General features: G+C 34.9%; 1 protein-coding gene across 4 annotated transcripts in view; it reads right to left on the bottom strand.

The window, feature by feature from the left end:
• The window catches only part of Sf3b1 (splicing factor 3b subunit 1), a 299,209-nt gene that overhangs the window by 74,338 nt on the left and 208,917 nt on the right, over positions 1–15,954 (bottom strand). For all 4 annotated transcript variants that reach the window (XM_090372203.1, XM_090372195.1, XM_090372209.1 and 1 more), the window contains 2 exons: positions 12,594–12,864; positions 8,606–8,751 (listed from right to left, as the gene is read on the bottom strand). In XM_090372203.1, coding sequence (XP_090228329.1) covers positions 8,606–8,751; positions 12,594–12,864 — 417 coding nt within the window. The remainder of the gene's footprint in view (positions 1–8,605; positions 8,752–12,593; positions 12,865–15,954) is intronic.

Here is a 15,954-nt window from a genome sequence, read left to right on the forward strand (position 1 = left end):
TCACAGGGGCATATTACACAGACCTTGTGAAGTGTTTATGTGAAAACATCAAAGACAAACACCAAGGAAAACTCAGGAAAGGAGTCTTGTTCCACCAGGACAACCCACCTGCTCACAAATCTATCACTGCCACGGATGCACTAAATGAGTGCGGCTTTGAAATCTTGGACCATCAAATTTTTCAAATGCCCCTCATACATCAAGTTGAATGACTTATGGTAACATAAATGAAACTGAGCAACCTTGTAAATCAGTGCAAGAAATTTACTGAATTTCTCAACAGCACAATCATTATCATTCTCATATTGACAAAATTAATGAATTAAAATGCTGTTTGTGAATGTCAACCAGAATGAAACTAAAAGATTATTAATATTTTAAATAAATACAAAAATTCTGCACAGCATTAATACCAGTATCTGACAAAATTTCTCTTGATTAATTAATACCGACACATTCTGAATTTGTACAGATACTTTGAACCCAAAATAATGTTAATAAGAGTATCTTACTAAAAGTTTCTCTTAATTAATTACATCTGTTAGATGAGTGATATTTCTGCACTCTGACTAATTAAACATATATATATACATATAATTAAGTTTAAATTAAGTGTGATGTGATAGAAAAATGCATACAGATAGAAATGTAAAGAACACAAGGTGCCAAAACTAATAGAAAGAGAAAAGTGAGAAAAAGAAAAAAATGAGGTGAAAAAGGAAAACAATGTGAAGAACCTAAAAGATGTCTCTAATTATTTGAAATTAAAGGCTGAATTAAAGAACCAATTAAAAGGAGAGGAGCTACAAGGAAAAAATAATTAACAATCTGCAAAGAGAAATAGCGAGCATAAAATTGAAGGTGGGAAAATAATTGGCTTTTTGATTTAGCCTTAAATTTCGGATAATTAGACAAATCTTTAGTTCTGGCACATTGTATTCTTTACATTTCTGAATGCTTTTTTTTCCCTATCATATCACACTTAATTTAAATTTAATTATATACTTTTGTATCCTTTGATGCAGCCTTGTGCACTTACATACAATTGACATATAAGCTTTTTGCTTTCAAAACATATTTGACATATCCCGTTATATACGTCACTTTTGTTTTCCATTGTATATAAATATATACACAGGGAGTTTCAAAATTATGTATACACACTTTAAAAATTTATATTTCACGAACAATAATATACACAAATGTAAATTTTTTTTTGATACTTTGAAGACAAAAAACAATTTTTTTTACAACATTAAACTTTAATTATTCCAAATGTCCTCCATCAGCATTAAAGAATGAATTATGAAATTCCGTGCCACCGGTTGTGTTCTATTTGTTTTCCCTGCTCATGGATTGCCACAAGCATCATAATTTCCATTGAAGTAAAGCACTCTGCAAAACTGACAAGTCGAACTTGTCCCATTCCTGCTGGCAGACTTTCCACAAACCTTCAACAGTTCTGGGGCAGCGGTTTCCGAGAGCTCTTTTCAAAAGTCCGAATGTACAAAAATCCATGGGTGCGGTGTCAGGTGATTTAACAGGTGTATCTTGAAACGGAATCAAATGAATACCTGTTGCCACTTCCATTCTCCGCAAAGAAGTGCGAGTGAAATGTGATGTATGGCTGGCCGTCTTATTCTGGTGCACCCAAACATTTTCAGCGTCAGTACCGTACAATGTGGGTATTTCACTTTCAAACAACGGCTGTAGATCTTCAGTCTGGTAATACACTGAGTTTTTAGCATTTTTACCTATCTTTCACTTTCACGTTTTTAGCGACTCTACGCAACTCAAACTTGCCATTATAACAAAAACCGGCTAAAACTTTCCTTGCAGTGACGCACCCATGTTGGAAAGGCCTTGTCACCCTGTGGATGGTAATAAATTGCCCGAATTTCATTGCAACTGAGAGGTATACTCACGCTTCGTCCAATGTTGCTACGAATTTCCATCTTTCAGCTGCTAGATATTTTTCATAGAGTTTTCGAGCATTGACCTGCCACTCTGCAATGTGCCTTGCTCCTAGGTGATGTATGCGGGCCTTGTGCTTCTTCTCCAGTTGCAAATTTTCGTTGATTATGCAACAAATGGTTGACTGGGAGGTTCCCACACGTGACGCTATAGTTCTTTGGGTTCTTGGATATTCACTGACAACGAGTGACTGCACTTTTCGTACTACCTCCCTTGTTTGACTTGGAGCAGGTTGCAGTTTCTTCGGTGTTTTCCGCCCACTTGCAGCAGCCTCCGTAGCCGAGTGGGCAGGAGTGGGAGTGCAGTAGCACACGCTCTTTGAATTAGACCGGGGTTCAAGCCCCTGACCGCTGAATACGGTCGATCTGCCAACCCGCACTGGACCAGCGTGGCAGATTATGGTCCATTTCCCTCAGCATGAATTGTTGAGGAGGCTACCACCCTGCAGTGGGTTGATAATGGCTGCACTTTACTTTTTGCAGCAGCTTCGCAGAATTTTCCTTTACCATTCAAAACCTTATGGATAAAGAACTTCGATACACTAAAATTTTTTGACTTGCACCAATCAATAATTTCCGCATAACTGTAACCTTCTTCGGAAAGCGCGATTACGTAACCTTCCAACCATGGGTCCAATTTCCGAGGCATGTTGACATTAAAACAACTTCTACAACTGATACACCTGTTCATTAGGTTTGGGCCTGCGCTTGAACGAAAAAAAAAAAATTTACATTGCTGCCGTATGTCATAAGCAGGGTATGTCAAAATCGTTATCAAAAGGCTGAATCAATCCTCCATATTAATTCCTTCTTCATTCTAAAAACACTTGTATGGTTTAAACCTAGCTCTTGTGAACAGTCTTGTTGATTTTCTTGGGGTGCACAAGGCTGCATTTCTTACAGCTTCAAAGTTTTCATTACTTCTTGATGTCTTCTTCCTGCTACATGCTAAGTTATTGATATTCTGAATGGTTCCATGCTCCTTGAATTTATCCTGCAAATGAGTAACTGTTAAACGTGTGAGCACTTTTGTTCCATATCATGATTTCCAAATATGCTGAATTTAATATTTCCAATACCATTTTATAATTGCCTTTCTTTCTTCAAAACTTAATTTGGTACTCTCCATCATTTTAGAGGTATCTATAAAAAAAAACAAAAACTCAATTATTGTAAAAAAATTGTCTATTTTTAAGCTACAAAATGAGTTTAAAAAAATAAAATTGGTGCATATTGTTCATTAAATATAAATTTTTAAAGTGTGTATACATAATTTTGAAACACCTTTTATATAAAGCATCTATTAAATGCCAAAAAAAAAAAAAAAAAAAAAAAAAACAATTATCAAAAAAACTGTTATTTTTGATTATATTTGACAATTATTTTCTCCTCTTATTCATATTGCATATGTCAATATAAATAGTCCATGTTATATTAAGCTATCTTTTTTTTTTACATCTAAGGAGTGATTCTGCATAAAAATTTATATATTTTTCAGACCATGTTATTTTGCTATATACTTTGGTAGTAACCATGTACTGTTCTTTATATACCTGCACATCCAAGAATGATAAGCTGCCTTCTTCCATTTCAACTTCAAACTTAATATTGCACAACAAATAATGTGTGCATCATTCACATGATTAATAATATTTTAAGTTCATCTTCTTGTTGTTCCCATGTCAGAAATATATCATCCATGTAATTAACTGGTAGAACCTAAATACTTTTAAACCTGCTTTACACACATTTTGTTTACACTGCTAGGAGAGTTTGAGAATGATTTTGGTAGGCCAGTATGCATTTTAATGGAAAAACATTACAACCAAGTTTATAGACATCTAACATCAAAAGACGTTAGACCATAACAGAGTTATTGATGTTATAATGTCAATATTGTATAGAAAGCCACAGACACAGACAAATTTTTTTTAACTTCCACAACTTCTTTGGAAGGTAATCTGAAACCTTTCCCACTCTGAAGTTAACATTAATTATTCAAAATTTACAGGCATGATCCACTCAAACTGCAATTGAGAGCATTTCTTGTCAGTAAATGTTTCTCGATGGCCTAACACTTTTTTTTTTAAACAGCATATTTCAGTGATCTTGTAAGAAAAGCAATCAATATTCAAAAATGTATTATGATCTGGATTGAAAAGAACAAATATGAACAATGGAACAGCTCGTTCAGAGCTCTAATCTTAATCCCTGATAAATATTGGCATATAAAAGTTATTACATATGACTTTAAAATAAGCAATATACTGTACAGGAATCTCTCAATTAGCACGGGTTCGATTAGCATGAGACTCGAATTAGCGCAGTTTATATTTAGCTACCAATTTTCGATTAGTGCGGTATTTTGGCTTGGCCTAAAGAAATTGAAGCTGGTAATGCTACGAAAGTCAGTACTAAGCTACGAATGTAAATACACTGCTAAAGTATGCATAACATTAGAGAACATTAGAGAAACACATCACTTGTTTTCTTAGTGAGTGCATGATGGCTCTCTTCACAAAAGGGAGTTACTGTTTATTTCACGTAGTGTCATACCTTCTCCATCGAGAAATAAACAAAAACGAATGCAAGATACAGTGTGGGAAGCCAGTTTGTTTTTCTACCATAAGAAAATAAAAAGAAACGGATTATTTCAAACGTATATAATTATAACAGTTGAAATATTTTCTAACATTCTAACACTCTGAATTTTCTAACACTCTGAAGGACAACACCGGCTGCACCGCATTTATTACGTACATGCAGATCAGTTGCTTTCAGTTGTTCTTGCGTTGTGTGTTAATGTGCAGACCCCCGTGTTATCTCCTGCCATTAATTACTGTGCATACTGATTAATTACATTAATTTCTATTAATTTTTTTATATATTACGCAATTATTAAGTGTATCTGATAGTGCCTCTGGTAAAAAGAAAAGAAAAGTGATATGAAAAAAATTTCATATTTCGTTAGATGAAAAATTTGAAGTCATAAAAAGATTTGAAGAAGGTGATAGTAAAATACAAATTTCTCGACATCTTGGAATGCCTGAATCAACGGTTCGGACGATTTTAAGTAAAGCCAGTGCATATAAGGAAAGAGGTAAGCTTGCTTCATCGTCAGCACACACCACAAGAAATAGAAGTGTTATGATGATTGATTGAGATGGAACGTCTTTTAGCCATTTGGATAGAAGACTGCAATCAAAAAAGAACTCCAATCTGCACAATGACCATAAAAACAAAAGCCATGAGTATTTTTGCAATGTTAAAGGAAAAGTCAACAATAGAAAACTTGGGCAGTAACTAAAAAAAATGTTCAAGCAAGTTCTTCAAAAGAAAAAGTGATTGAAGCGGAAATGGAAGAAAATTTCACTGCCAGTAAAGGCTGGTTTCAACGCTTTAAGAAAAGAACAGGACTGCTTAATGTTGCATTGACTGGAGAAACGGCAAGTGCAGATAAAGATGCAGCCACAAAATATCCCAAAATTTTAAAGAAAATTGTTGATGACGGCAACTACGCAGATCAATAAATATTCAGACAATTCCCCAGGCTACCAAACAGCACTTTCTGATTTGTGTGAAAACATGAAAGTTATTTTTTTACCTCTAAATACGACAAGTCTTTTACAGCCTATGGATCAAGGCATAATTGCTACTTTTAAGGCCTATTATTTACGCAGAACATTTGTGCAAGCAATTGAAGCAACAAGTGGAGATGGTGCAGTTTCTTTAGTTGAATTTTGGAGAAATTACAACATCAGGAAAGCAACAGACAATATTCATCAGTCATAGTCTGAAGTAGCATCCAGCAATATGATAGCAGTTTGGAAGCATATTTTGCTACCTTGCACAAATGATTTCTGTAGTTTCACTCATGTCAACGCTGAAATAGCAAATAGAGGAAGAGGTCTAGGCTTTGATGAAATCGACAACAGTGATGTTCGCGAATTGCTGGAATCACATTCAGAACAATTAAGAGAAGTGATTCTGACCTCCTAAATATTGATGAACAACGAGCATATGATGAGGTGGAAATTTGTGAGGAAGAAAATGTTCAAGAAAAGAAGTTGACATTAAAAGAACTTGAGGGAATATTTCACGCAGCTGAAAATTTGAAACAACTAATCATGGATGCAGACCCAGATATCGAGCGCAGGAACATTGAAAAAGATGTGTATCCATACAAGCAAATTTATGACGAAAGGAAGAAAAACTGCACAAACCAGCCTTTTGAAATCTTTTACAAAGAAATAAAATGAGTTATATATTGTAATTTTTTAATTTCAATAAACTTTTGATTACTATACTGCAAATATTTATAATTATCCTTTGCTTTTATACTGCTGTACATTAAACTGGAATAAAAAAATGTACAGCAGACTCTTGATTTACTGGGATCGGATTAACCGGGACACTTCAAGACTCCAAATTTAAAAAAAAAAAAAAATAAATAAATCATAAAATTCAAGTAATAACTAGAATAGGTATAAACATATTTTGCAAGTCGTAAATAAGCAACAAAAAGCGGCATTCTAAGTCGTCATTGGGAGATTAATGTGCCTATTATCTTGCAATCCCTACTATCTTCACACCCACTGCTGCAAAAAAAAAAAAAAAAAAAAAAAAAAAAAAACCCAAATGTTTAGTCTGTTTTAGTGTGTCGCGTCGATTGTTGTGTTCCGTCGCACCACATAAAGACAAATTTTGTTTCATTATTCATGTCAGTGATGTCGAAATTTTTTTTATAGTAAATATAATTTTTTTTTTGTTTAGCAACCTTTAGAAATCGCGAAAATGATGGGTAAATGCACAAAAGAGTTGCGCTTTCGGTTAAACAAAGACTTGAAATTATTCAAAAGTTTGAAAACGGTGCATCCATTAAATCTCTAATGAACCATTATAATGTTGGTGACCAAACCACATGTGACATTGTAAAAAAAATAAAGAGAAGCATCGTATTGGACATACAAGTAGTACGTGGAAAGTTTTTTTATCTATCACCATATTTTTTATGTAGGTTGCTGAACATTTTTCGATACAGTAAGTCCTCGATTTACGCAACTACGGGTTTACGTAAATTTGTTTTCACTCATATTTTTTTTTTTTTTTTAGGATTGTAAAATTTAAAACAACAAAAAAAAATAAAAAAAGCAATCAATAACAACAATCACGGCATGCACAAATGAGATCGGAGTAACAAGCAAAAAAAAAAAAAAAAAAAAAAAAAAGAGGAAAGAAGAGAAGATTCTTACAATTATTTATGGGGTTTTTTTTTTTTTTTTTATATATGACTGAATATTTCAGTGAAGGGGTCACACATCACTATAATAGTGTAAAAACCAACAGAATTCCAGCTATCGCTATCATTGCAAATGCAATAAGATTGAGTTTACTACTCGTTTATAATAGATTGCGTTAACAGAAAATCCCAATAAAATGGAAAGTGCAAATTGTTTTTATTGTTTTTTGTTGACCACCAGAAATGTGCTTTAGTAAAATGTGAGCTCGCGCAGGGTGATAATAGTGAGTTTTCGCCTTAACCCTGTGAAATTCTTTTCAGAAAAGTTAATTTTGACCATTATCATGGTGCCGACTAAGAGAATAGTAACAGCGGTACTAGTAAATCTACCAAGAAAAGGAAAGCGATCGATTTGGATCAGAAAATTAAACTAATAAGAATGTACGAAAATGGTCAACCATTAACAAGTATCGCGCTGAATTCAGATTTGTCGATAATAATATTGCAGCAATGTTACTAGTCATTCACAAGTTACGTAAAACTCGACAAAGTAAGAGGTCCTGGAACGTATCTCTTACGTATGTCAGGGACTTCTGTATTTTTGGATTAACCGGGAAATCAATTATCCGGGATTTGTTTTTTACTATCTATCCCGGAAAATCGAGAGTCTACTGTATTTTTAAAAATATTGATTGGTATATTTGTAGGTAATGGAACGAATTAGATATTTTGTATTGACTAACTTCGATTAGTGCGATTTTGCACAGCGCGTCACTTTCGCGGAACCAATTAATTGTGCAAATTGAGGGATTCCTGTATATCATTTGCACACTAATGGATAATTATATTTTTTATTTAATTCTGTGGCATGATCTCACTTTCCATTGTAATAAATTATGTTATCAGACCATCAGTCCTTAAGCACCAGTGCATCAGATGTGCAGGAACAGCCCACCATGTCTTTACTGTGCTGATGGCATCTACAATCACACCTTCAAATTTCAGAAATCTGGGGAGAGAGGGTTTGCCGCTTGGCCACTGCACATTTTATAATACAGCCTTGGACAAACAACTAACAAATACTGCCTGCAATGGACACATTAGCTTTCTACAGCACTAGCACTGTAGATTCATCAGAACAGTAGGGGGTGTTGAAACAATGTTATAGGGAAGGGGAACATTTTCTATTATAAACAATATTTATTACAATGTTAGTATTATTAAATATAAAATAAAAACCCAAATGCAATAAGAATACAAATACAAAAATCCAAATACTAAAAATTTGCTGCCATCATTGGGCTGAATAAGGTTAAAGAACTTTTTGAAATTCTTTCCCTTTTTTTTATTGATTTCAAAATTTTAGTGTATGCTGTCTTCAATAAAAATTTACCTTTCCTCTGTGGGTTCTTATACCCTTCCAAAGAGGTTTCAAAACACTGTCAAAAGATTCAATACCATAAGGAGTTGCTGCTTCAGCAAGTGCAGCTAAAGCCAAAGCTGTAATTGTTCTGACTTTCTGCTGTTCATCAACAAGACCTATAAAGAGAAGGAAAAATATAGTAAACCACAATTATAAATAATGTAATAAACAGAAAAACTATTAATATTTCTATATTATTAAAGATAATAGCTAAGTACATTACTGAAAAATCTTGTCTAATGATTACACTTTTAAAAGAGTAAATTTACAGTAATTTTACAATTATTAGTATCTGTACTGTCCTTGAACCAACAACATGGTTAATAAAACAAGGATTTCTAATTTCTATACTTACCAATATCAAACAACACTGTCCTTGTTAACCAGAAGAGATGTGTTTACAGGGATGGATACAATTAAATAGAAAGGGATATTCGCTAATGCTATCAAGGCAGTATCAGAAAGGGTTGGAAAACTGCTAGCCTGGGCATGGGGGAAATACACAGACTAACAGATTAACATCAGCTGCAAGAAGAAGTGAAAGTGATCCTTGCCTTGCTTCTATTGGGACATACAGCAGCTTGAAAAATGAGTTGTCAGAAATTACAAGGTTGGCAGGGATCTTAATAGGGCAATCTTGTCTTAGGGTTACTAAAAGCAGAAACAAGTGCATGTATACTTGCTTGTACACTAATATTAAGAGTATAGTAAATTAGATTACAGAATGGTTTAGGGCTAAAGCCTCAGGTTACGTAGGGAGTTAACTAGAATACAAGTTAGTGCAATTGCATCATTTCTGTACATGGCAAACTATTTAAGTAGTTATAAATTAGCATCATTAAGTATATCTCATATTGTAAATACCTTCACGAGTTGCCATGATATTGCACTACCTCGAATAGGAGAAGACTATTGTTACCTATTCTCAGTGGATACCATCACCCATACCGCACCGTTTTGGAGCTTATTGGCTCCTCGTCGGTGGGTGGGCAGGTAACTGGTGGGTGTTGCAATGATGACAACCCAGTTGTGAAGCATAACTCCACAATATGAGAGATGATGCAATTGCGCTAACTTGTACGCAAGTATAGTAAATAAATTTGGCAAATTTGAAGTATTTATTAAGTCATTAAAGGTGGACATAGTGTGGATATTGGGAACATGGTGCTAATCGGACATAAGGCAACCCTGGCAGCCTATCTGAGCAGTGCAGACAGGCTGTCAGGATAGCTCATGGGATTTTGCCAATGATAGCAGGGATAAGGAGGTGATTATTCCTTTGTAAAAGATCATGGTTAGGACACACACATCTTGAGTAATGTACACAGGTCTAGAGGCTTCACTTTAGGAAGTGAACTAGGACACCAACTGATGATATTATGGGTAGAGAAAAGGGCAACCAGACTGGTGAAGGGAACAAATTGGTTCACTTATCAAGAAAGGCTTCAGTTCTGCAAACTACAGTGTCTGAAAACTAAGCACCTAGGCCTTAAATGGATTGAGTAAGCTAAATGTTGATGGCATTCTTCCTCTTGCTGAGACTATACTCATGAGGGGCATAAATTAAAATTGAGGAAGGATAGTTGCAGGACAGATGTGTGGAAGTTTGCCTTCAGCCGGCGGGGGGGGGGGGGGTCGATTGTTGGAACAAACTTCCATCTGTTGTTGTTGTGGAAGTGCATGGTTTGAATAAATTTCAAGGAAGAAGTACACAAATTCTTGGAGGGTGTGGATGGTCTTGAGCCACTAGGTGGCATTGAGCATAATATATTGATGTGGAATCTACTTAAAGATATAACTTTACTGTCAAGGGCAAAGGGAAGGGCTTTTGCTTCTGTAAGGTTGATTTTAAATTATATCAGGGGGACCACCAATTGATGATATTATCAATAACAAATTTTAAATGGGTGGCATTTGGGGAAGTAATCATAAAAGCTACTAAGTTTTTTTATACTAACAAAGCATAATTGCGCAAAAGTTTAGACTTAAACAGATGTCAGATGAACTAATGGCTGAGAAGGAAAATGGGTGGAATGATTATAAATTAGCAGGAAACAGGAAAACCTAGTAAGTACAAACTCCTCTGCAATGAGGTCAATAAGAGGATTAGGAAAGCTAAGGCAGATTATGAGAAGTCCTTGGCTGAGAATGCAAATAAAAGTAGCAAAAATCTGCTAATTTTCTGACGATCCTATTCAGGTTACTGACAAACTAAATAAATATTTTGCATCAACATTCAAACATGAATTTTTAGGGATAGGAACACCAGAAGTATGTCAAGTTATAACTGGGAGATAAATAATTTTGTTATAACTAAGAAGAAAGTTCAAGAGAAACTGCTAAAGCTAAAAGTAAAGAAAGCACCTGGTTGATGGGATATATTCAGTTATATTAACCAGTGGTGGCACTCCAATTTGTAGCAAAATCAGCAGTGGGACACCTAACAGGTGCTTGTTTACTTTTTAATTTTTGGAAATGGTATCATCAATGGCTGCGTAAACAATAATTAAATCTTTCAAAAACAACTAGGGCCCAAACTTTCTCGGTTCAGGCCAAAAGAAATACCTAACAGTTCCATTTATAAAGTAGTTAGGTCCAAACAACTTAATAAGTAATGTTGAAACTGTAAACTACCCCGAGCTAGTAGTTCACACAGTGTCTGACAGATATTGAGTATCGCTGTTTCCCTCAAAAATTTTAAATATCCTGCAGTGCCCCTGTGAGTTCACTGGGGCACAACAGCGCACAGTTTGAGAATGACTGAACTAGGGTAAGAAGGTAAATGTTTACTGACCTAGTGCAAGAGGTAAAAACAGTAACCTCAAACTTTATAAATAAACACAGCATTGGCACTTGTCCATTCTTCACACAAAATCCAAATAGTTACAAAAACAGTGGCAGGGCATCTGATAGGTCATCACACGCAATTTTGATACAAAAATCGTAAAAAATCACTTCAGAATTATTGCAGGTGTTACGGAATCCACACGAAACTCCGTGGCTTACTATCTAAAGTGTTATATATTAAGTACAGAAATTTTTAACCCTGTACCACTATCCTTTCATACTCAGGCTACAAACTTTTAAAACACTCCTCATATATTTCACAGAAACAATGAATTACAACAAGAAAACTATTTTTATTTTCCTTCAAGGACTGTTCTTCTAAACAGGCATCTGTCCTCAATGAACAAAACTTTTATAGATTAAAAAGTGCTTTATTTTTTTTTTTACTAAATAACTTTTCATATTTTCTTGTTATACAAAAAAAGCATAATAAGAAACTTACTAAACTTTACAAAACACGTAAACTTCTCTTACTTTCTGAACAAGCTGAGAGAACTGAGCAAAACAAAAATGACATTAAATGTGCATTACCATCGGTGAATCATTGCTTCCATCACATCAGTGGCAGTTTATCTGGCTGAGCATCCCACTGATTAGTCACGAAATTAATGCTTATTTAGCATAGAAATTGGCTCTAATTAATACACAAAATCGCACCAACTCTCATTTTAGGGTCAAACACATCAGCAAAAAAAATTCTTCCCAGCAGAATGGACAAATTTCTTCAAAATGCACATACCCTCAGAACTATATGTGGAATTTGCAGCCTGGCATGAATGCCTTAAAACAGAAATGATGGAAATTTACAATCATCAAATCAAAGTTTTCTGGTTTCCCCAAATGCACACTAATTACAATCATCCATTAATTTGTAAAAAAACCTTTATTTTTAAAAATTTTCATTTTAAAGTGAAATATCTTAAAATGAAAAAAATTTGACAGAAACAGGCCAAGAGACATTTCAAATTTACAAGATTAAGAGCTTTAAGATACCGAAACAAGTTTAATAAACAGTTCAAAGTGAACTATTTACAGTCTCTAAGCTGTAATCAAATAAAATATTAAAATGCTAATTTGGAAATCTTATAAACAAAAATATCCTGTTACGTACCATGTTCAATAATTTCTACAAGGTTTCTTAAATGTGGCAAGATGGCACAACCCATTAATATGGCAATCTGCTGAACAATTTTAATGCCAGTGTGACGAGCCTGCCATGACTTTTTGCTACGACAAACTGCCTTGAGAAAAGGAAGAAGAGATGGAATTCCTAGAGCTGAAGCAACAACAGCAAATGCTCTAGCTGTGGTGTTACGTACATATTCATCAATATTATCAATATCGGGTCTCATTGTTGAAATCATTGTAGCCAATCCAGCAGCCTAAAATAATAATCAGCAAAAATAACACATTAAAAAGTGCAAAAAGTTTCATATGAAAATAAATAATAATAATATTAAACAACAATGCTTAAAAAAAACAAAAACAAATTAACTACTTTTACAATTTTATGGATGATACAAGTCTAATGATTTTCCATCTGGCAAGATGTTGGATGGTGGCAACTTTTTGATACAGACTGTGGTTCATACATTATGTCAATTCATAAGGTTTTTATTTGTGTACTATGTCTGCACAAGTGCACTCATGGGCTTATCTGCATGTTGCACAGTTCATGGAGATGGGGAAACTGCTTGTGCCATCAGACAATTAACACAGTTAGTTAAAAAAAACGGTGAAAAAATCACATGGGGGGGGCACTACTCTCTCCATCTGATCTGATAATTACAATTCTTCAAGTCCTTGGTAGACAAATCCAGAATTCCTCAAGTCCTTTGGTAGACAAATCCAGAATTCCTCAAGTCCTTTGGTAGACAAATCCAGACCTATTCAAATGAATATGAGTGGACCATGGAATAGATTTGTACACAAAATTTAAGCGCTGACAGTAGTTAAATAGGAATATCCTCAATTTTCCCACTCCCTAATCAATAACATACCATATGCATAATGGATATATGGTAATTAGAAGGGGGGTCATAACTTAAGTGATTATGCTAGGTGATTTTCACATAATAACATTCAAAAGCTTATAAAGTGGCCAACAATTAAGACTTCTTGCTGTATTCCTCCTTTCTGTTCATTGTCCCCTGCTTAGGATTATATGATCTGAGAACATTAAATTTACAGCAGCAGTAAATATTTTTATTTTATTTTTTAAATAACATAGCAGATCCATGGAAGTTTTCTACTGAAGCTTTGGGAATCTGATAACAATGCAGTATGAAAATTTCTCAAATTTTCCCTATTTTAATACAGCGTAGATTTATCTTGAAGTACAGCCTAACATACAATAACCAAATCACAAGAACTGCCACTATGTGCTTCACATTTGAGATAGTGAAATCTTTTTCATAATTTTTTTTGGGGGGATTGGCCTCTACAGCATAGAAAAACAACATCCACATATGTGCTGCTCCAAAAAATTCTTTTCCACTTCATCTGAGGGTCCCCCCCCACCAGAAACTATTACAAAGATTGGGTATCTTTCCCAGCTGAAGAGCATTATATATAATATTTAGTAATCTTGGGGAAGATACAGACAAAATAGATTATCTCTGCCTCCAGAGGTAGGTAAAGTCCTATGTCAAACACAGGAAAAGACCCACTGCTAAATATTAACTTTTGTGATAAAAAAGTTTGTGGTTGGTAGCTTGTCCCTAGAACCTTTACTAATATAATTCTCAATGTATAATATATGTATTGTCAATTGCTGTACATTCCAGACACACCAGATTAATATTCAGTTATGGATTAGTCAATGGCACTTACACAACATTCTAAATGAAGGTCATCGGGAATTGAAGGCTCAGAAATTCATTGTATGCCAAGTGCTGCCATATGGCATCTAACACCTGTCCAAACCAATTCATTAAGCTCATTTTCACATAGCATGCCAATTTATAAATGACATCTCTACCTTCTGCAGCTTTATTTATATTCTACGCTGCTACCACAATCTACAATATTTGTATAATAAAAACTTGTAAAGTGCAGTGGTAGCATAAAATCTGCTTAATATAATAAGTGTATAAGCACTACAAAAATAAAACATATTCATACGTTCAGCAGTAAATTTTTTTTTTTTTTTAATTTAAATTCTATTTTTAGAATCTTCTGATCTAGCAATGACTATCTGTTGTTTTATTTCAGCATCCAGAAGAATTGATTGGAAGTGTATGCAAATCTGCAGGCAGAGTTGCACCGAGATATAGAAATGATTACAATATGGGACTGATTGAGCAGAAGCTTCAGCTGATATAAAATAAAGCGTAGAGATCATAGCATTCAAAGCAATGCATTATTGTGTTAATAGGCTTCTGTCTTGCAGGTATTGACTTAGGAGTGAAAGGAGATTAACAATGCTGAGACATGTTCGACAACTGATACCAGCAACAAGTGACTGTGAGAGAGGATGGATTACTGGCCTTCAAGAGGCTGGAGGTTGATTTGTCATGCAGCAGTACATGCAAGCCATGACAATACCACAATACACAGATGTTGGCAACAGTGGCTGTGAGAAGGTACATCTGTTTATTGAATGGGTAGTGACACACAATGGAGGATTCCAGGATCATCTTTGCAGGCCTGATGTAGCCGAGTGGTTAGGAGTGGGAGTGCAGTAGCATGCACTCTGAGTGGACCAAGGTTCAAGCCTGTGACTTAAATAAAATAATGTTTGTAGTAATAATTTATTGTAAACTCCACTGACCTGGTGGTTGTGCCGGAGTATAAACAAGAACTTTTTTTTTTGTTTACATATTGAAAAGTTGACATTGGACCAATGGCCATGACAGTTACCATCCAGCTGGGACATCAGGTGGCTGTCACTCCACACCCATTAAACCATTGCATGCTGGTTGGCAGAGGCCAGCATATACCAGCCATTGGGTTGATTACCCCTGACCACTGCCAATGACAATCTGGCTACTCACTACTATGCCACCAAGATTCTGAAACTCATCACCCTCCCCTTTTTAACTCGGTGCCTAATGCCATTTTTTAACAGGCCAATGCCCAAACACATACTAGAGAGTTTTTTGAGTGTCTTTGAGGTTGGATGTACTGCCTTTGCCAGCCAGGTCTCTACATTTCTTCCCCATTGGACACATGTGGGCCATGATTACATACCATCTACAGAGCCACCTGCAGCCAGAAAAGACCATGGACCAAGAAGCTTAATGGTAAATAATGCAAGAGGTTATTCAACATCTACGAATCAATGTCAGCACTTAGCTCATTGTATCTGCACCAGTGGTGAATTTAGAATATGTTGATCTGTACATTGTAAGCATCATTTTGTGTCACTAAATATCACACGTGCATTAGCATCTGCAACTTTTATCATGTGTTCCTTTACTCCTTGGCTATCATTACTCTAAGTATGCTCTCTGTATTCCTGTTCTTTCAGG

This window comes from Mastigoproctus giganteus, chromosome 1, assembly GCF_048544385.1.
Source record: "Mastigoproctus giganteus isolate SK-2022 chromosome 1, ASM4854438v1, whole genome shotgun sequence".
In the NCBI taxonomy this organism is placed as follows: Eukaryota; Metazoa; Arthropoda; class Arachnida; order Uropygi; family Thelyphonidae; genus Mastigoproctus; species Mastigoproctus giganteus.